This window comes from Adelges cooleyi, unplaced genomic scaffold (genome assembly GCF_023614345.1).
Source record: "Adelges cooleyi isolate 19-005CV unplaced genomic scaffold, UGA_ACOO_1.1 ACOO_flye_CR_arks_rails_tigmint_CR_PRNA_9, whole genome shotgun sequence".
Classification (NCBI taxonomy): Eukaryota; Metazoa; Arthropoda; class Insecta; order Hemiptera; family Adelgidae; genus Adelges; species Adelges cooleyi.
In genome coordinates, this window is record NW_026096579.1 from 564,952 (window position 1) to 587,796 (window position 22,845).

At 30.7% G+C, this 22,845-nt stretch overlaps 2 protein-coding genes across 6 annotated transcripts; one reads left to right on the top strand and one right to left on the bottom strand.

Annotated features, from left to right (window-relative positions):
• Nucleotides 1-9,139: 9,139 nt before the first annotated feature.
• On the top strand, nucleotides 9,140-13,470 carry LOC126846854 (uncharacterized). 2 transcript variants are annotated; one of them, XM_050586672.1, is made up of 5 exons: nucleotides 9,140-9,377; nucleotides 9,448-9,489; nucleotides 9,556-9,585; nucleotides 11,234-11,411; nucleotides 13,195-13,470. In XM_050586672.1, exons 1-5 carry the CDS (start codon nucleotides 9,222-9,224, stop codon nucleotides 13,368-13,370), a joined length of 582 nt encoding a protein of 193 aa, XP_050442629.1. In that variant the 5' UTR covers nucleotides 9,140-9,221; the 3' UTR covers nucleotides 13,371-13,470. The 2 variants fall into 2 exon arrangements, with proteins under 2 accessions (XP_050442629.1, XP_050442630.1); XM_050586673.1 differs by lacking the exon at nucleotides 9,556-9,585.
• A 767-nt stretch (nucleotides 13,471-14,237) lies between these two features.
• Nucleotides 14,238-22,724, bottom strand: LOC126846569 (uncharacterized). Of its 4 annotated transcripts, none has more exons than XM_050586160.1 (10): nucleotides 22,703-22,724; nucleotides 21,736-21,907; nucleotides 18,596-18,732; nucleotides 18,269-18,429; nucleotides 17,417-17,572; nucleotides 17,142-17,201; nucleotides 16,683-16,763; nucleotides 16,101-16,218; nucleotides 15,458-15,585; nucleotides 14,238-15,333 (listed from the first exon to the last, which is right to left on the bottom strand). In XM_050586160.1, exons 3-10 carry the CDS (start codon nucleotides 18,725-18,727, stop codon nucleotides 15,261-15,263), a joined length of 909 nt encoding a protein of 302 aa, XP_050442117.1. In that variant the 5' UTR covers nucleotides 18,728-18,732; nucleotides 21,736-21,907; nucleotides 22,703-22,724; the 3' UTR covers nucleotides 14,238-15,260. The 4 variants fall into 4 exon arrangements, with proteins under 4 accessions (XP_050442117.1, XP_050442116.1, XP_050442115.1 ...); XM_050586159.1 differs by having other exon boundaries at nucleotides 22,593-22,724; XM_050586158.1 differs by lacking the exons at nucleotides 21,736-21,907; nucleotides 22,703-22,724 and adding an exon at nucleotides 18,847-19,001.
• Nucleotides 22,725-22,845: the final 121 nt, after the last annotated feature.

Below are 22,845 nucleotides of genomic sequence, written 5' to 3' on the forward strand. Positions count from 1 at the left end.
ACACACTAATACACAATTTGAAATTACTCATTCGGCAACAAAGCTACAATTGTTATTCGTTAACATAATGTTATTCAATTTGTAAAAAAAAAAATGAATTAAACACAAAATATATAAAAGTTTGAAATGCAATTTTATCATTATTAATTGGCTATTATAATTTTAATATATGTTTAAAAAAAAAACCAAAATCTTCTAGATATTTTTTGCAGACCAATATTATTTAATAGTTTGGTTATTTTGATTTGTTCAATATAAAATAAATAGCCAGTACAGTGGGGTCAAGACATGTGGGGATGGATTACAGAAATTATTATGTATTTCTGTAGGTTTACAGAAATTATTATGACTAAAAGTGATAAAATCACTTTTAAATAAAGCTTCCGTGCGAATCCTTGGATGGTAGGTTCAAACCAGGACAGTCCAAACCAAGCACAGTAAAAACCAGCACATTAAAAAAATAATATAAGTACGGTTAAACCAGGTATATATCTAGCACAATTGGAAATCCAACAGACACACAACTCGAAACACCACAGTTGTCAACAAAGCCACAACAGTTTACGTTTAATATTATGTTTAAAAAAATTGTAAAATAAATTCAATAAATTACATAATGTTTACAAATTTAAAATGCAATTTTATCATTATTTATTGGCTATTATAATTCAAATATATTATTAAAAAAACTTCTAGTTTTTTTTTTGTACACAAATATATTTTTTTTTAATAGCCTTTATTAACAAAAAACATTCGGCTCAACAATTAAACAGCAATAACAGTAGCCTAATAATATTAAATAGTTTAGTAATTTTGATTTGTTCAATATAAAATAAATAGCCAGTACAGTGGAGACGGATGGGTCATAGTTTTACAGAAATCATTATGACTGAAAGTGATAAAATCACTTTTAAATAAAGCTTCGGTGCGAATCAATCCCAGGATTATCCTATTCGAATAATTTTAATTATCTGTTAATTTTCATGTCAAATGGGTAATAACGTTGACAAATTATTATGGATAGACGATCAACCCTAATCGTATCCATCCCAATATTAAACACACGATTTTAAGCACATTATTATCATTATAATGATTTTTTAAATCGATAAAATAACAAACTCTGCAGACACTAATAGGTAATATATTTACGGTTTTGTGTTTTTATTTAATTTCAAAGTTACATCTGAATAAATATTCATGAGCGGCAATTCCGATTTATGTTTATTTAAAAAAAAAACATTTTAACCCTATTGTTATCGCAGGTGTTCATCGATACATATGGTATTCCAGACGGCTTGTACGTATATAATACGTGTCGATATTCTTCGATTAATAATAATCATCGGTGTACGTTTTACTACGACGGTTTACAGTCAAGACCGTTAACTTTGTGAGTTTTGTGAACGACGTGTGTAAAAATGATAGCCGGACGTCGTATTTTTTACATTTTGTTAACGTTTTATTACTTGCAAGCTTCAACGGCAGAATTGGATCCGACACACCGCGTTAACGCTATGAACGCTATTTTAACTTCTCCCGGTTGGCGGGCTTTGGACGAATCCAACGGTATCGCCATAGTGGTGGAAACGATGGAGAGGGCGCAGAGGCGTGTTTTGCTAGTGCAAGACATACTGGAAACCGACAGGTACGGCCAAGTAGTCAATTACGACAACGCGGAAGACAAAGTCCGTCAAGCTCATCAGTTTCTGAGCTGTCGGTACGCCGACACGCTAAAAGTGTTCTACGAATACAGCCTGGGCGCGGCCCGTCAGTGTGGAAAAATCAACGACGCCCTCGGATCGTTGAATTGTGTGGACATGTTTTTGGAAATGATCAAGGAAATGGTCGACGAATTGCTGACGCGCTTGCAAGGCATGTTTTCGTGTGTTTGCCAGCTGTCGCCGGCGACCGCGTTCCACACGGACGTGTCCAAAGCCGTGGACGATTTCAAGAGTTACCACGACCACTTGACTTTCGTCGGCGGCTCGCTCGACAGAGAATACCACAAATCGATAATTGCAAATACCTCGGACACGATGGCCGACGCTTTGCAAAGCCTGCGTAGGTACTTTGACAATTTTTGCACGACGGCTTCGCGGCACGGCCGAGCCGACGCTATTGCCATAGTGACGGGTAACATCCAGACGTTAGAAAGATCACACGGGCCCATCGGAATTATGACGAAAATCAAAAGCAGTGTGCACAAAATCGTCAAATGGTATGTGAAAAATTACGACGACGTGTCTCTTGGCTTTAAGTATGATCCTGTAGAGAAAACAACCCGTATCAATTATAACCCGTAACGAATTCCAAGATAATTTAAACAAATTCTCACTAAATAAGGAAGTATCTGTCCACAGTGATTGGAAATCCACCAGACACACATTATTCGCCAACAAAGCTACAACAGTTATTCGTTTAATATTAATATGTTATTAAAATTGTTAAATACATTTTATAAAATTACAAAATATATACAGTTATAAAATTCCGTTTTATTATTATTAATTGGCTATTATAATTTGAGTATACGATTAAAAAAAAAAACCGTTAAAATTGTAGAATAATATTATTTAGTAGTCTTTTTTTGATTTGTTTAATTCAGTACAGTAGAATCGAGGCATAATAAGTACTTGGAGGTCATAGGTCTACAGAAATTATTCTAACTGAAAGTGATAAAATCACTAATTAATAAACGGTTCTATGCAAATCCGTCGACAGTATGTTCAAACCAGTCAGTCCAAACCAACCACAGTACAAAGTACAAACCAGTTAGTAATAATTAAGTACAAACAAGTAGTAGTTGTAGTAATTAAGGGAAGTCCATTGTTTACAGATAAAATTAAGATATCTATAAGAGCATTGTATCTAATGACAATTTTGTGCTTAATAATTAATTTTTAGTAATAGGGTGGATACGTTTAGATCAACCTAATCGTATCCACCCTAATATTAAACACATTATTAACATTATAATGTTTTTTTAATGATTAATCCTAATAGGTACATTTTAACGGTTTTAGTGTTTTTTTTTATTCCAAAGCAACATCTGAACAAATATTTACGAGCAGCATGTCCGTTTTATGTTTGTTTGAATAAAATATTATAACTATTGTTATCGTTACTCAACTGGACTATTGAAATTAGCTGGAAGCCCCGATGGGCTGACCGTTTTTAAAGAGTTTTATGTAGGCTATGTTTAAGAAAAAAAAGGGGCTTTAATTAATTTCAACCTCGTCAATGTGTGTACAGATTAATTTGTACAACTGGTAGATAACATTTGTTTTGTCTGTAAGGTAATATTTGGGCCAATAATTTTAAATGTTACTCCACTTTTTAAATTATTAATTACCCAATAAGAATAAAATACGTGTCGATTTTCTTCGATTAGTCCTAATTAACCGTGTACATTTTTCTGCGATAATTTTCAGCCAATTCGGTCAACCTTGTATACAACTTTGTGAACTTTTTAGTGTGAAAAATGATAGCCGGACGTCATATTTTTCATATTTTGTTAACGTTTTACTTGCAAACTTCAACAGCGGAATTGGATCCGGTATATCGCGTTCACGCTATGAAATCGTCAAATTTTATGTCAGCAATTACGACAAAGTCTCTTTTGGCTTTAAGTACGATCCTGTTGAGAAAACAACCCGTATTAGGTACAATCCGTAACTAGTTCAAAAAGTTTAAACAAATTCTTATTACAAAACCGAGTATCGGTCCAGCGTAATTGGAAATCACACACTAATACACAATTTGAAATTACTCATTCGGCCACAAAGCTACAACTGTTATTCGTTTAATGTTATTCAATTTGTAAAAAAAAAAAATTAATTAAACACAAAATATATAAAAGTTTGAAATGCAATTTTATCATTATTAATTGGCTATTATAATTTTAATATATGTTTAAAAAAAACCAAAATCTTCTAGATATTTTTTGTAGACCAATATTATTTAATAGTTTGGTAATTTTGATTTGTTCAATATAAAAGAAATAGCCAGTACAGTGGAGACGGATGGGTCATAGGTTTACAGAAATTATTCTGACTGAAAGTGATAAAATCACTTTTAAATAAAGCTTCCATGCGAATCCTTGGATGGTAGGTTCAAACCAGGACAGTCCAAACCAAGCACAGTAAAAACCAGCGCATTAAAAAAATAATATAAGTAAGTGAGGAACATTAGTAATTAGTAGTAATTGTAGAAGTCATTTAGTAAGAAAGGGTGGTCCGGTGTTCACAGAAACAAATACCTACGAATATCGATAAATGTATTGTACCTAACGATAATTATGTGCTTAACATTTTATTTTTTGTATAAAGGTGGATACATATAGGGTTGATCGACTGACTAAAAATGTATTGCCATAGTTACCCATGTATCGTAATACATATATACAGGTAATATTTCAATTACCTGTTGACTTTTGATTCACTCACACATAGCTACCTGTGAATTGACTACGGTTAAAGTGTAATTTTCCCCTTTTTTGGGATTTACCTTGATAAAAAGGTTTGACCTCAGATTTACTCTAGATATATACCTTCTTTATAGTTTTAAGATCATGAGCTATATAAATTCACCTAAAAAAAAAGTTTATCCCTTCTAGGGGAAAGAGTTTATTATTTTTCCATTGGTTTGGCAATGTTAATCGGTAATACTATAAAGAATATTCCATACAAGTTCTTAAGGTAATAACAATATTGAGTAGGTAGAATAAAAATAAAAAGATTAAAAAACCTTAAAAATCATTCTATATTAAATTACTCGACAATAAAAAAAGTTTACTCCTTAATATCCGTAGTCAAACTTTTTTATTATTGAAGAAAGTACAATTTGACTATAGTAAATTTCTAGGTTGCTAAATGTGAGTGAATCGACAGTCAACGGGTATTTGAAAATATTTCCGATAAATTGTTAATGATGACGATAAATGGGTAATAACGTTGGCAATGTATTATGAACAGACGATCAACCCTAATCGTATCCACCCTAATATTAAACACACGATTTTAAGCATTTATTATAATGATTTTTATAATCGATAAAATAATATACTCTTCAGACACTAATAGATATATGTTTACGGTTTTGTGTTTTTTTTTTTAATTTCAAAGTTACATCTGAACAAATATTTAAGAGCGGCGATTCCTATTTATGTGTATTAAAAAAAAAAAATTGTTTAACCCTTTGTTATCGCAGATGTTCAATACATATGCTGTTTCAGACGTTATGCGAAACATATAATACGTGTCTATTTTGTTTGATTTAATAATTATCGGTGTACGTTTTTCTGCGAATGTTTTCATTCCCTACCTAACCTAACCGACAACTGTGTGAGTGTTGTGATCGACGTGTGCAAAAATGATAGCCGGACTTCGTATTTTCTGTATTTTGTTAACGTTTTATTACTTGCAAGCTTCAACGGCAGAATTGGATCCGATACACCGCGTTAACGCTATGAACGCTATTTTAACTTCTCCCGGTTGGCGGGCTTTGGACGAATCCAACGGTATCGTCATAGTGGCGGAAACGATGGAGAGGGCGCAGAGGCGTGTTTTGCTAGTGCAAGATATACTGGAAACCGACAGGTACGGCCAAGTAGTCAATTACGACAACGCGGAAGACAAAGTCCGTCAAGCTCATCAGTTTCTGAGCTGTCGGTACGCCGACACGCTAAAAGTGTTTTACGAATACAGCCTGGGCGCGGCCCGTCAGTGTGTACAAATTAACGACGCGCTCGGATCGTCGAATTGTGTGGACATGTTTTTTGGAAATGATCAAGGAAATGGTCGACGAATTGCTGACGCGCTTGCAAGGCATGTTTTTGTGTGTTTGCCAGCTGTCGCCGGCGACCGCGTTCCATACGGACGTGTCCAAAGCCGTGGACGATTTCAAGAGTTACTTTGACCGCTTGACTTTCGACCGTGGCTCGCTCGACAAAGAATATCACGATGCAACTGTTGCGAGCGCCACGGATACAATGGTCGTCCAATGGATACCATTGTATCCGTACAATGGTCGTCGCCTTACAGAGCTCGCGTGGATTCTGTAACAATCATTGCTTACTGGCTTTGCAGCAAGAAGAAAATAACGGTGTTTCCAGAGCTACAAGACTCGTTCGGTTGTTAGAAGAGTCATATCCACCCATCGACGTAGTGTATAAAATAGTAAAAGAGTTGCACGAAATCGTCAAATTTTATGTAAGCAATTACGACAGAGTCTCTTTTGGCTTTAAGTACGATCCTGTGGAGAAAAAAACCCGTCTTAGGTACAATCCGTAACGGATTCCAATAAAATTAAAACAAATTCGTACTATAAAACCAAGTATATACTAGTATATCTGGAAACCCAACAGACACACAACTCGAATTACCACATTTGTCAACAAAGCCACGTAAACAGTTTACGTTTAATATTATGTTATTCAAATTGTAAAATAAATTCAAAAATATATACAACTTTTATCATTATTAATTGTCTATTATAATTTCAAATAAACGTTTAAAAAGACCAATGACTTCTAGTTATTTTTTGCAGAATAACATTCTTTTGTAGTTAAGTAATTTTGATTTGTTTAATAAAAATAACAGCATAGTGGGGCGGGGAGGTCAAAGTCCTAAATAAATTATTATGATAGAAAGTAATAAAACCACTTTAAAATAAACGCTTCGATGCTAATCTGTGGACAGTAAATTCAGACTAGTACAATCCAAACCGAGCACAGTATGTGTAATACTGTGCACGTAAGTGAGTAGTAGTGGTAAGTAATATTAGTAGTAAGTGAGTAAGTGAACAAGTAAACATTTAAAAAAATCGCCCATTTCATAGTCAAACTTTTCTACAGTTAAAGAAAAAGAAATTGGGAAATACATTTAGACTGTAGTGAATTTCTAGGTTGCAAAGTGTAATGAATCGACAGTCGACGGGTGTTTGAAAATATTTTCAATAAATTGATAATTGATAATTATGACAAATAGGTAACAACAATGTCGATAAGTTGTTATAGACAGACGATCAACCTAATCGTATTCGCCCTAATATTTAACACACTATCGTTACAAAGCTTTTTATAACGGATAAGACAATATAATTTTGTAGACACTAATAATAGGTACATTTTTACGGTTTTGTGATTTTTTTTTCATTTCAAACCAACAGACACACAACTCGAAACACCTCATTCGCTATAACTTGAAATTTACTAAACTGCTTGGGTTATCCTTTTCACCCATACAACTTACCCATTACAAATAATTATTAAACGTGTACCTTATAATTTATTACCAGAACTTGTTATTCTCATATTTTCGATAAATCAAAATAACAAATAGCGCTTTTCCAACATTGTAAGTGTAAGATTATAGATTCATTAAGGGTAAGATAGTCAAGTTTCTCTTAAACTAATTGCATTTTTGTAGTTTAAATAATTGGAGCCACTTAGGTTTGTGTTATTTTACAATATTATAAAATTACTAGATATACCTTTTCTATTTTGTTGCACAGCTCAGTAATTTTACAGAAGTGTAGTAAGACAGAGTAGTGCCGGCATATAATAATAATATCGCAAAATATGGCGGCGACAACAAAAGTGGGTGGAAAATCTTCAAAAAATTAGGGGTCTCATTTAGGCCAACACGAACCAATAAGTCCACTGGTCATTAGAATCCCACGGGGTGTATGTATATATATATATATATATAGGGTGATTCATTAATTATAACACCCAAGTATACGTGTATGAATTATTATGGTTGTCAGAAAGTGAGGTTTTTAAATAATTTCGCAAACCGGTGAGTGTGTTTCTTCGCAAAATGATATCGATTTCATTTAAGTAAATACAATTTTTTTATTAAGTATTGTTATTTTCGCCAAAGCGTTACAACTCAAAAATACAATTTTTTTACTCTAGAAAAATACTTGTGTGATTCGATGTGCGTTCCATTTCCACTGTTTACATAAACGAATATAGTACAGTAAACGTTAACGTGGAAATTTCTTACACGTTCAAAAAGACTGTAAACATTATATTTTAGTCATCGGTATAGAGCTTGCGTTAAACAAATACAGTGTTTAGAATTTTTTCAGCCCACCTCTCTTGTTGACGGTTTTCTACATTTATGAAATAGAGATCTACGTGAATCATTTTCGATTATAAACCGTACAATATTATAGACCGTATCGATCCCTCTACAATAATCGCATAATGCCTTTTAACGATTATTTTTTTAATCATTTAGTCAGATAAATTGGTCAATACTGTAGGTTAGATAGTTGGTTGATTATTATTTATTATTAAAATATGTATATTATGTTTAAAAATATGAATAGCGATCTGGAATAAACATATTATTTAATTTATTATAATTAATTGGCTAAAAAACTAGCCTTTAATAAAATATCTTATTCCGATGCTTTAATTAAGGAAGCGACTAGGGACAAGGGAGGAGAGAGGTGGTTAAGCGTAAACGACCACACGAATATTCGTGGTTGACGTCGAGCCTAAAAATTCGCGGCGCTGCCTAGCAATCTCGAGAGAGAGTTATTTCCTGGACGTCTTCTCTCTTTGCTAGGAGGCATCGCCTGAACGCTGAGGGCACCCGATTTATTGCCCGGTGATTTTTTTCTTTGTGGACTTAAGAAGGCAATCACCCAGGCAGTGGCTGCCATTACACCGGAAATGACACGAAGGCCACTAGGCCTTTCCCGAAAGTTAAAAGTGTGACCTGTGGCTCCGTCTTGTTGGAACCAGACCGCTCCCTCGTCACGGTTCCTAGCAAACTGGTTTAGGTTAGGTCGGAGGAAATGGCACGTACACCGCTATCGATCGATACCCCCTCCACCGTTGTACCACTACCACAACTCACACAGCGTCATTTCTAAATAAGGGAGGTTTTTTTGCCGGACTCTGTATTATAAAAATTAAAAAAAAACACTTGTTTGTGAAAGTAAATCATATTCTCTCTTCGGTTCACGTCGAATAAAAAACACATACAATGTCGATTTAATGAAATTTACTAATAAAAAAATTAAAATAAATTATGAAATTTACTGTTTGATTTGTTCTACGGTATAAATTTCCAATATATTTTCTATTCAATGAGATTTGTTTTAGCGATAGCCGTTTTTTTTTCTTCAAATCACTATAAAACCAACAGTTTTAGAGAGAACGAATCATTCGTTGTCCAGTTAAACTCGAGTACTATTAAAAAATGTTCTCGATATACACCACCATTTTGTTAGCATCTAACTGTTTAATTACTAACCATGTATTGGGCCAACCACCAAAGTTGAACCTAGACATTGACCTGTCTTTACAGTTGGGTCCACCGTCAAGTTTGGCACCAGTACCACCTACCCAGGGCAATGTAAGTGTTTTTTTTTTATTTTCTCACACAATAACACGTCTTAATTGTACAATTTGTCTAATATATACAGGAAGATGGACCGTCAAATACGATCCCAGTATTTACGGGAGATGTAAGTATTTATTATTTTCTCAGACAATAACACATCTTAAATTTGCAATTTTTCTAATATGCACAGAAGGGTGGACTTCAACTTACCGAGGAACAAGTAAGTATTTTTAATTTTTTCAGACAATAAAACTTGATTGTACGTTTTTACAATATTGGCAGGATTTCTATACATACATATTATCTGTTATGCATAATTAATTTAATTTAATTTCTATGAATAATTTAAGACGTATATTTAAACGTACAAATTGGTATAAATCGTTTATCTAAACCTTAATTATTGTGAATAATAGTTAATAAATCATGATTAAATGAATGAATAAATGAATAATGGAATAACAGTTTATTTTATTTTCGTGAATTTATTTAAATAAACATTTATACGAATATTGTCGTTCTCTGGACTTAAATCACATAATGCGTTGTCGATTATTGTTTGATTTATATTGTTCTATAGTGTAACTTATACAAATTTGGAACAAACCTACTTTACCGAGATTTTTATTACCTTTTTTAGAATTTTTTTTTAACCATTTAAAAAACGCGCTGCGACGCACAGCACAGTGGTCTAAGAATGAAATTTAGGTGGCAAAAATAAACTATTTAAAAAAAAAAACACACACACACGTTCGATTTTTTTATGCTTTATTATCATTAAGAACTTAATAAAAAAAAAATGTATGATTTTAATAAGTGACTTACAAAATATTTTTTTTGTCCATTTATATTTCAATAACCAAAAAAAAATTAATGAAGTTATGGCATTTTTATTTTCAAAATAATAGTAAAAACTAAATTTCTCCGGTTCAAAAAATGTTATCAAGTTAAAATTTTTTATTTATACTTTTTATCGTGTAATATTGAGATCCTGGAAAGAAAAATTGATTTTATTAACGTTTATAATAGCCTACTTTAGCCACCTAAATTTCGGTCTTAGACCACTGACAAACGCTGACAGACTGCGAAATCTCAAAAACGTACTTCACCCTGTTACCGTTATTAATATTTAATACATTTAAGTAATCTAAGTCTATTATAATATAACAGAGCATAAGTACAACGTTTCTGTTTAAAAAATTGCAACTTTTTAAATTTCCAATCATCTTTACAATAAGATTTAATACTAAAATATTAAAAACATACTATGCATCGAACACATATTGAAAAATGTATACCAGCTTTCAAAATTATTGTCGTTTCAGAGTACGGTTAAAATTAGAAAGAGTTTGTTTCGATAGAAAATGCACAGGTGTGCAGAGACATGCGAAAAACAAATTTTCACATGTATAATATTCTAAACGTGTTCAACATTCATTTAAACATAAAGCATTGAGTATTTCACAACTCTATCAAAACAATTAAACTACATTTTAGAATAAAAATTATTTATTCTTAATAACAACATTGAAAACGATTTAAATATTGATGTAGAAAAAAATATTGATATGTTTGGATCTAAAATAGGTACATTGCCTTAAAATAATATGTATTTACTTAAATAATATACAAATATTATATTATAATTATTATGATTTTTATTTATACATTTGTAATGTTATATAGTATTATATATTAATAATTTAGGAGTGTAAATCCCTTGCTGGTCATTTTAGGTAGACAAATGCTAGCCCCCCCAAAAAATTAATGAAATCTCCGCCTATGGATTTATAAGTCAAATTGTAAGAACATTTTTTCATTACAACAAATATAATAATACTAACAAAAAAACAATATATATATTTCAGTGGCTAAAACGATCTTTTTTTGACGCTAGAAGACATGTGAAGAGAGTAAGACATTTACCAAAAATGAATCCCGGTATTTCATTCGAAGATCTTAAAATGTATTTTGGTAACTACGCTGCAGTTGTAAAAAGCATAATAAAATCCTTGGACGCAAAAGGCGTTGCCGCTCACGAACGAGGTAACTATTAACTATACTTCGTAATCTTTTAATTATAGGTATGTATTTGTTTTAGTATCGTCGCGACCCTGTGAAGCATTTGGCATTTGCATGTACCGTCGTTCGAATTTATACAAATATTTGAAATATATTTATATCTTTTGTTACTTTTTCCTTAAACGTATAATATTAATATTTGTCATGAAATACACTCTCCAATCACGAATGGTGCTGAAATCGAGGGTGCAACTCAAGTGAATCGGACCAATTGAAACACTGTGTATGTTACGGTCTCTCATGTTACTGCCTTCAGTCTAATCTTTAGACCTCAAGTCCTAAAAATTTGCTCGAAAGAAACCTTAAGAATAAGTTCCCATCCCTTCTAGGGAAATAATTTCCCAAAACTACTTAAGAATAAAAAAAATTGTCCACCTCTTCTAAGAGACACATATCTAATATCGGTTGCAGCCAAAAACCGCACACTTATGATTTCAATCTCAAAAAGGCAGGTAGACAAATACCGCACACTTAATCGGTTGCCGAGTGGAAGTCGTGTGAAAAACAATTCCCCCTCATTGGTTCTGTATTTAGAAAAAAATAAATCGGTTGCCAGGTAGGTAAATTATATAGCCAAATACCGCACACTTATATTGGGTAAAAAAATGGTACAACGTACAAGAGGTACGTAATAAATGTAAACGCAAGGCACATTAAAAATATCCACCTCGATTTTGAGATAGCTACTCATAATGCTGTACAAATAACATTTAGTGGAGTACCAGAACCAGTACTACAAGGGAATTCAAAATATTGTCCGTTTTTAATTGAAAAACAAAAAAAAGTTATTTAATAGACACATTTTAATATTTGTAATAGATCATTTTTAATTAAATTGGGTTTATTTTTAGGAAAACTTGTTTAAATGTTGGGAAGAATTTTTAGGGAGATTTTTTAAGAACTTTTAAGCACCGATATCGTTTGAAATTTCTTAAAAACGTCGGCAATCAAGTACAGCCAAAAAAATTTTGATAATTTTTTTTAAAATTTTTTATTAACTAAATTAATTAAAAATTTTCAATATATAAGTTGTACCTAAAAAATGTTCTTTGAATAAATGTATAAATATTAAATCATAATTTATACATCACTATAAAATGTGCGGTTTTTGGATACAGCAATTCTAAAAAGTATGCGGTTTTAACATACCAAAAGTGTGCGGTTTTTGGAGTCAACGCTAATATCTCATACAAGTCTATAACTCAACTATTTTATTTTTAATTAGAGCGTGCCATAACAATTAGTTGAAAGGTACCTATGTTAAGTTGTTGGTCTTTTTGCCCACCATATTGAAGTAAAAGGGGTGAATTTTTGAAATACATCGCTCTAAAAAAATCCTTTTAAGTATGATTTCTGAACGAGAGACTTGCTACCTATATTGAGAAATAAAAACCTATTATTGTAAACCAATCTTATCTTCTTATCTCTACATCGAAATTAAAATTAATGGTTCCAGTATTATGTACAATCAATCAAATAGTGTATATTTGGTTGAAAAATTGATATTGCGTTTCGTTGATGACAATTATTTAGGTTTATTTAAATTTTTTAATTTAGTCTATAATCATCGTAGACCGAGTAGAACAAAATGTGTATAAATGTGACTTGTAATTTTGGTATTTTGAAAAGTAATGAAAATTAAGTAACTTGTAACAAGTTAAGTTAAAGTAGAGCACGCAGTGTCTAACAATTATATATATATATATATATATATATATATATATATATATTATTTATTTATTTTTAGACCACATAAATATAGATTTAGAACTATTCAGTGAAATTGTTAGAGAATATTGCAATGTCACGTTTCCTATACACAAATTCGTTAGTTGGAGATACGTAGGAGCGAACCCAAAGAGAGATCCAGAGATATATGGAGATTCAGATTCCTTTGAAGACTCAGAGACAGAATATTGCTAGATCATAACCTAGATCGAGATTAGACGAAGATCCAGATCTGAATTAAAAGTTAAAACCTACTCATAACCGGATCTTAATCTATATCTTAAAAGGAAATTACTGTTGGTGTAAAATGTTATGTTTTAACAAAATACAATAAAATGGGTTTTGAATATAAAATTGTTGAAATGTCTTTCTTTATTTGAATACAGTGTTCAGTAAAAGCAATGAGTACAAGTTACTTGCAAGTGTTATGGTAAATCATTTCACGTAATAAGTACAAAAAGTTTTTCAGCCGTGTCTGCAACCACGAAAGAGCATTTTCATGTCTCGTTGAAGTACCGAATAAATTTAGAGTAGTAGTGGAATTATAGATAATGATATAGTATATTAAGAACAATAAGAAGCAGTAACAAGCTAGTATTTTAAAACATCAAGTTTCTGGCTAATATTGTAGTGTTTAATATTTGGCTTAAAACAATTCATAGAGAATTTGGGCCCTTAAACTATTTTGAATTTATCATTTAGTTCTAATTTGAACGTTGAACGTACAACATATGTCTTATCTCCTATATCTTACCCCTATCCCCAACCCCCCCCCCCATCACCGTGTGGGTACGCTTTTTTCGGTTATGTGCTAGAGCAAAGACATGAAAATTTCAAAAGTTTTGGGCATGCGAGGAAACCTTTCAAAAAATGTGTAACGTCTAGAATTATATAGGAAGGCATTTGAGAGTATACCAAGGATAGGATTTCAGAACGCTATTGGTATCATTCATTCATTATCCATAGTAACTTTTACGAAAAAAACGAACATGTTAATTTTTGTCTAAGTATTTGTGAAAATAGTAAATAGTAACACTATTAACAACTATAGACACATATTGGTATCATCCCGAGTTCCTGTTTATTTCTTGATAAATATATAAAACATTAAAACAGACTTAGAGCTACAAAATAAGTGTACGCAAATAATAATCGATACATTGTATAAATATAAAATATATATAATATAAGCCAAAAATTGGAAAAATTGGCCGAGGAAGTCAGATTATTCTGTACAACAAAATCAACCAAATCATAAACTTGAGACGGTTTATCAACATTACGGTTTAAATAATACTGACTAGATATATGCATAATATAGACAATATAGGTGTATACATGATAAACAATAATTTTAATAGAAAATATGTCCATTATACATCTTAAAATGTTTATAGTTTATATCATAAAAACTATAAACTAAAAAAAAGTGTATTCAAATTCAACTATAACAAATAAAAATGTATATTTACATAAAAATACAACAATTGTTTCCAACGCTGGCCAGAAGATCACAATTCACAGTTGATTCACTTTACTTTTTTTTTTTAATTTTTATAGAAAAATATTTGCATACTGAAAAAAATTTATCTGTTATTATATTTTAAGAGTTTATAGAAAAATAAAAAATAATAATTGTAGGATTTGTATTCCTTTGTTATTTGAATATAAAATAAAAAGTACACAAATAATAAACATATCATAACGAAATAACATAAATTGTTTTTTAACTATAGAACTATGGCAAGGCTTTTAGAAAAACAAAATACCAAATAAACCCAAAAGTCTTCTAAATAAATAAGTCTTACATTAAATATTATAATAATATGTACAGTTTACGGTTAACATTTAAAATGTGTAAAGAACAATAAAGTATACACAATTAATTCACTAGTTGAGAACAAAAACTTTTTCCTTTTTCATACTTATATTTATTTTGATATTTAATGCAAAATTAATATTGATAGTTAAAACCTTTTTTTAAATTGATTTTCTTATATTTTTCGTCACAGTGGAGAAAACTGTTGAGGACTTAAACCGGTCAAGTTACTGACCTTGGCTTGTACTTCTTTTACTTTTCGGTTATTATGTTTGCCGATTTCGACTATAGAACTTTTGTTTTTCTTTGGTTTTTGGATCGGATGACTCAATTTTCAAACTATACCAGACAAACATTGTTAACATTTTAATATCAATAAAATTTATCAACTATGGACAAATATAAATGCAATAATATTATATATTTGAATGTATCTGTAAAAACAAACAAAAAAAACACTAACCCTTGTCTCAGCAACTTTAAATCTGCGCTCGAAAGAAACGGATACTTATTATTTCCCGTTAATAAGTCATACCTAATATGTTTGAGGTACCGCTCTTTCAGTGACTGCCACGTTCTAATTTTACAAATCTAAACATCCAAATAATAATGGTCTTTTTAAATTGTTTTTAAATATAACAGTCGGACAGCGGAATGGCAAGAGGTTAAGACGTACAAGCGTGTGGGCTTTTTACAATTTCATTTGATTTTGATAAATTTGTTTACAAACTTATCATTGTTGTAAAAGCAACAATACACAGTATATAAATAAACTATTAGAAATATATTTTGTAATTAAAATAGATAAAAATGTTTGTGTACTTAAAGTAAATATTTCTAATATAATAAAAACAATGTAAACTCGAACGTGGTAGGTAACGGTTTTAAAATTACGTTTTAACTTGATTAAATATGTTATTAGGTAGTTGATTGTGTATTGGGTTTGGCTTTGCTTGTTAGTTTATTACCAATTGAAAATTGTTTATCAAAGATAATATAAAAACGTAGAAGAGACAACTGTATTCATTCAACAAAGCATGATTTAAATAATTTTATTTTTTCCTTAATATTTTGTTTAGTTTATACTTAATTTTATATCAACTTACGCCGGAACTTTCCATTCGCTGCCACAATTCTCTTCCAAACACATTAAACGCATCGTTATTTTTAATTAAATACTTAACAATCAGCGAGTCTTCCTTGTGAGAGTAAGCCATTCTTGTCCTAAACACACAATTGCATATAAACATGAACATTTCGTGACAATTAATGGTTTTTTTTTTAAACTTTTTATGAACTAACTTATTCAATGATAACCATAACACACTACCCTGTTTTCACGTCAAAATGCTAACAACTCCAAAAGGAATCGGAATTTATTTTCATCAATATTTCAAAAAAACAAATCTTAAAAATGATATATTACTTGGATATGAATTGATTTATATCAAATTTTTCAAACAAAAAATGGGAAATCTAAATTTCCTCCTTATGATTTATTTCAATTAGTAAAAAACTTGTGCGACACTAAGATTATAGTTCTTGACGTTAATAAAAAAAAATTAAAAGAGTGAAGACAGCTCATTGAATCAGATATTATTTTTAAATTACTATCAGAAGAAAGTGTTGTTTTTATACCTTAATACATTACATTTTGGTTTACGATGACAGATTATGTATAAATATACCTTTTATCCAGTTTAACCTGTCCAGACTTAAACGGACGATCAAAATTTGAATCATCTTCAGCCTTTTTATCTTTGTTAGAGCTAAATCAGAAAACAAAATGTATCAATTACAAATTATACAAGGGCACTTTACAATGTATAAATATTTGCAAAATTAAATCAACATTTTAAACAGTAAACTAATTTTCTGGTGCCACAGTATAACAACTGATATTAAACTACATCATAAATTACAGAACATTTAAAAAAAAATTAACAATTTAATATTGATTTTCCTATATTATTTTAATATTTATTATTGTGCATTCAAATTTAAAATAAATTGTTCTAATTGGTCTAAAATTTTCGAAGAATTTGTGAAACATTTTTATAAAAAGATTTTATTTTAAATTACTATCAGAACAAATTGTTGCTTTGATCACATTTTAACTTATGATGACAGATTTTGTATAAATATACCTTTTAGCCAGTTTATTCTGTCCATCTGAATCATCTTCAGCCTCTATATCTTTGTTTAAGCTAAATCAGAAAAACAAAATGTATCAATTACAAATCTAATAAGGGCAAATTACAATAAATAAATATTTTCAAAAATAAATCAAAATTTTAAACATTTAACTTAATCCACCATCATGTTTTGGATAAGCCAAAATCCCTATTTAGATTTGACGCTCCCATTTATTATTGCTACAATTTTTATAAATCATATTACAAATTATTTATAGGTAACTCACGTAGAAGTTGATGCTTTACTAGGTGGCAAAATAATCCCGTTACTATTTTCTTTAAGCTGAATATCAGGCAACTCTTCGTACCACGTTGTTTGATTGTGGAACCAGCAAGAGAGAATGTCCTTTTTTTTATAGTCAATTGGACACGAAACTGTTATCCTTGAATAAAAATAGTTTAAACATCGAAAATACTATATAACTAATTAATTAATCATTTAAAATAATGATAAGACCAACTTTTTTTATTTCTAACTAAATTTTGAATGTTCGGTTCGATTATTGAACTTGGAAAAATGCTAGCCAAGTCGGGATTGGCATGTAGACTTTCTTGGATTTTAAATTTGGAGAATTATTTAAAAACATTTTATAAAACATATAATTATATAATAGGTATTGTATGTTTTAACTTTTTATTTATTTTTTTATGATATACAACTTTAAAGCTCTGTAATGAATGAACTATTCAGATAAAGTTTTGAAACTCTTTATTGCACTTCTACATGGCAATTATAATAAGACCATAAACAACAAAATTCGTTCTTTAATTTTGGAGATTTGTGAGTGAAAAGAAAAATAGCTAAAATTGACAATTTTTTAATTGTAAAAACCATAAAAAATATACTTTTTATTCATATTTTTTATCTTCTTGACAAGCTATTTCTAATGAGGTTACATAATTGAAAATTAAGTGTTACAAGATCGTAACATGTCAATTTTTTTCAAATTCAAACCATTATACTGCATGGATATCAACCTATATATTATCTTGCCTTGTTTTATATTGCTATCATTGTTATATTATTAGTGTACAGAAAAAAAAAAATTAACTGTAAGTTGAAATGTATTTTAACTTACAAATATTTTCTTGGATCGAGGAATTCTTGGACTAGTATGCAATCCTTTATATAATTAATATTAAACGCCGGTATGCGTGGATGGTGGTATGTACAACTACTGGGATTCGATAACACCATAGTATGTCCATCAGCTTTGTCCACTATATTTCCAATTCCTCGCTATAAAAATACAATTGTTCAATAATAATCAGAAAACCATGATTGAATATTGTAATACTTTTTATAGGTAGACAAAAAAAAATATATGTAAATTTTAAATTAATTAGGCCTCAATTGGAAACCATAAATTGTTAAATGTTTTAATGATTAATTAAGTTTGACTTACATCCACAATATTAAAATAAAATTTATCATCTGTATCCCAATCAAGCATAAACTTCAAACTAGTCAAATCTCTATTGAAGAAATAGAAACTGTGACGATTTAAAATCCTTTTGTCGTTATCGTTTAAATCCATAATAACTGAAATATAATATTAATTATATTTACATAGTATAAAGTATACTATTCTAATCGATGTAAGCAAATAATAACCACAATATTAATTATTTAAACGAGCTTACTTGAATCACTTACAGATTTAGCGTCGTCTATAATCTCAACGGACAAAATACGAGCCAAGAGTAAAGACAATATTTTTGTTTGATCGATTAATTATATAATATTTCAATTTTCAATAATAGTATCAGTTATAACAACAAACAACTATGACTGATAAAAGATAATGAAACAAAATTGGCGGAAAAATCCCCTCCCCCAAGTTCTCGGGTTTATCGCCACAAAGAAAAATATAGGTATGCGAACAGATTGTGATAAAACTAAAATGGCGGCCAGTATTGTCGTTGTTTCATATGGGAAATATCAGCGACCATTTTTTAAATTGATAACACAAACCGTTGAAGTACCTGTTTACTTTGGCTACGTCGTTCACACCAGTTAGTATGCTTGTCTATTATAGTATGGTTCACACGTGAATGACAAATTTTTTTTCATCATAAATTCGAATTTTTCGGGTAAATTTTTGTCTATAATATTATATATATATATTATAAGCCTACGCTACGTTTTATTATAAACAATGCCACTCGTCAGCTATCTTCGTATTTTATTATTTGTTTCTTTTATACTTGGCCTCAAAATTGTTTAGACATTGATGAAAATATATAATTCAACAAAACACTTCTAAATTAAAAAGCTGTGGTAAAATGTTATAACCATAATATGCTGCTATTATGTCGTTTTTGCAAATTATATTTCAGTATGGTACAATTATGTAGGATTGTGTTTTATGCAACGTATTTTAGTAAATAGTAATAGCCGTTTCATCACATAATTTTAATGATATTGAAATCAAATAAAAGTCAACATGTTTCCACAACAGGATTGAGTATTTATAAAGGTAAATAAATACCTACTGCGCTATTTAGCTAGAAAGTCCCCCGTGAAAAAAACTAGAACGCATCAAAGTTCAAATTAGTAAAAAAAAAAACATTTATTTATTAACAAATAAAGCAAATTAAAATGTTCAGATCTTAAATGCAAAATACTATGAAGATATTATTCTGACAAAACAAATAACAATACAATTGACGCGTTAGTATAAAACATGAGTTGGCCCTTTTGTACAGCTTTTCTAAAAATAGTCTTACAGGTGAGTTACTTATATCATCTAAAAATTAAGAACTTTATCTGTGTCGCCTCGACGAAATATTTTATAATAACCCGATCGTTCAAACCAAAATGAGTGCTTAAAATGTTTTCCTTACATTTTTTTATCTTTATTTAAATAAAAATTTGAACAGTATTGAAAATCAATATTGTTAAAACTCAAAAAAGCGTAGCCAGTTTTTTCTCAAACATTTTTTATTTTCGAAAATCTGTCCGAAAAATAATTTAGTAACCAAAATAAGAGTCCAAATTACTGTACTAATATAATTATTACACATCACGGTTTAACCTTTGTAAAAAAATTGCCTATGCTCAACTCCTTAATAAATAGACGGAGTGGCGTCCTCTTGAACTAAAAAAAAAAAACAGTTTTTAACGAGCACGGGTAAGAGATAAAACGATAATAATAATAAAAAAAAACAAAACCGAGCTCTGTAATAATAGTAATAACGTAATCGGTGGGCGCAACCACCGGGACGGAATGGATGTCGATCGCGTTAAAGTGACAAGTAAGATTACCAGGGTCCGATGTGCCACTACCGGGCAAACTACGCTGCCGGCGACCGCGTTGCGACTCGACCGGTGTGTGTATATAGTCACTACCGACTACACTCGTATGCACGCATGTCGTTCGCATGCGATCCCGGTAGCGGGGAGCCCAACTTTTAACCCTTGGTTTAGGTCGGGTTATGCGTGTTTTGCACGAAAACCAGAAAATCACAACGTGTTCGCCCACGAAAACACCGAAGCTCGTACATAACTTTCCGGTCTCGGTTGCGGTACGGTTTTTGAAACGGTTCGCGTGCACCGCTAAATTAAACACGCTCTACCAGGGTATCAGAAGCTGCCGCGGCAGTGACAGTGCACGGCGTTCGCCCGACGGGTGTCACGGCGGTATAGACATAGTAAATATTTGAGTCCATTTTCACAAAAAAATTTGAGATCTTCCAGTATCGATATCAAAATATCAAAGCTTCAGTGTACATGCGCGCGTTGTTTTATGAAGATTTATTTTACAAAAATATGATTATTGATTACAAGCGGTAAGAAGATATTTTATAATTTTCATATGGCTGTGGTTTTGGGTGCCAATTTCGTCTTGTGGCCGTTTTCGAAACCAACAATGTGGTTAATGTTTTACATAATATGGCTGATTTTGAAATTAACTTTATGTTGTATATATATGATAAGTGCATACGAAAAGCGAAGCAAAGCAAAGCGCGGTCGAAAATCTGTCGATACTCGATGAAAATGAGAGTGAAACTGAAATCTGAATATTATAATATCATCACAGAATAGATTAAAATAGCGTCTAGCTTCAAAACCCAGCTAAAAAAACAATTTTTTAAAACTTTTATATTTTCTTAATGATCACAATGTAGTACAAGAGGGTTCGAATAAACATTGAACATCAAACAAGCCGATATTTTACTGATCAAAACTGATTATGGAAAATCGTGCTGGTTTCAAAATCACCCAGCTCACGATGTGTATCACTATGCAGTGTTGGTTTACGATTTTTAGTGGTAGATCTCAAATATTGTAGTAGTTGTCTAAATATTTTAAATATTTTCCTGTTCAACAGATTTATTTTTTTACCTATCTTAAATTCGAAAAGTGTCCCCAAAACAAAACAAACAAATTTCATCCTACTCTAATGGGGGGGGGGGAATAATAGTCTAACATTATTAACTCCTTTGTAACTTATTTAAAATAACGTCATAACAACTTTTAGAATTATATATATATATCTTTTTTTTTAACAAAAACGTTATGTCCAAATTTATTTGTACTTACCGAATGATACAGTTTATTCCGTTGTCGGGACAAGACACAAGGTTTCGGTTCGAGCGTTTGGTATCCTGGTATTGTACTTGGTACGAGCGCATCAGCTGACGGCTAATCGGATCCACAATATTACACTACCGGCCGGACCGTGACCGTCTCGAGAAACAGAAACCGAGATAACCTTGTACAAATAAATTATTTGTATTACTACACAGTACACAAGATTAAACGCGGCGTGTAAAGAGCGAGGCCGGGAAAAACATTTAACACGGATTAAACCCTGTATCGAGGGATAAGTTCGATGCCTCAGTAACAGGGTACCATGTGCGAATAATCCATGGATGCCGCGACAAGCAAATCCTAATTCCTATTATGATTACATTTCAGATTTGATAACTTTATAACGCACCTATAAGAGCCACGCTTAAAACTTCTTTTTTTTTTATTTTTTATTATGTATACTGTTATACATGTTATGCTACTCGTATGCAGTGTTGGGAAAAACAAATGCACGAACACAAAGTTTATAAACATTATGTAATATGCCTATCTTTAAAAATGCCATTTGCTATAAACTAAATGAATAACGTTAAAACTCGTTTATAATCTAACACATATTATACATAGAATGATTTATTAATCACCAGACACTCGTTGTAACTTGAATCTTAAGCTCTAATATTGAAAAATGAATCAATTAATTAATAATTAAAAATTTTTATAGGGGTGGTTGGAGGATCTCATTAAGTTTCTTATTTCTTTAAATAATTATTATTATTAATTATTAATAATAAATAAATAATCACTACTAAATATATAGGATAATGAAAATATCCCACATTATTATGTAGATTTTTATCACATACCTTGTTTTAAATGTTAAAACACTGTCTATCTCTGAACCATGTTTACAGTACACTTAGTAGTTAACAAAATATATATCGAAAGAAATAATTTTCAGTCAAGTATTACAAACCTTTTCTTACCATAACAAGTCAACATAATCTTTACAATTTTTGTTATAATCATTTAACAAAACATTTTTAATTAAAAAAAAGGTAGATCAAACATTGACCTGATAACAGGTCTATGGTATCAACCTAACTGCGCTATCACATT

Excerpts from the sequence above, each read along its gene's own strand:
- LOC126846854 (XM_050586672.1), top strand. The coding sequence starts at position 9,222 with ATGTTCTCGATATACACCACCATTTTGTTAGCATCTAACTGTTTAATT. Across the intron at positions 9,378-9,447 it reads TACCACCTACCCAGGGCAAT|GAAGATGGACCGTCAAATAC; the intron begins GTAAGTGTTTTT and ends TAATATATACAG. Across the intron at positions 9,490-9,555 it reads TCCCAGTATTTACGGGAGAT|AAGGGTGGACTTCAACTTAC; the intron begins GTAAGTATTTAT and ends TAATATGCACAG.
- LOC126846569 (XM_050586160.1), bottom strand. The coding sequence starts at position 18,727 with ATGGATTTAAACGATAACGACAAAAGGATTTTAAATCGTCACAGTTTC. Across the intron at positions 18,430-18,595 it reads TTTATTTTAATATTGTGGAT|CGAGGAATTGGAAATATAGT; the intron begins GTAAGTCAAACT and ends GTATTTTTATAG. Across the intron at positions 17,202-17,416 it reads AGTAAAGCATCAACTTCTAC|CTTAAACAAAGATATAGAGG; the intron begins GTGAGTTACCTA and ends TTTCTGATTTAG.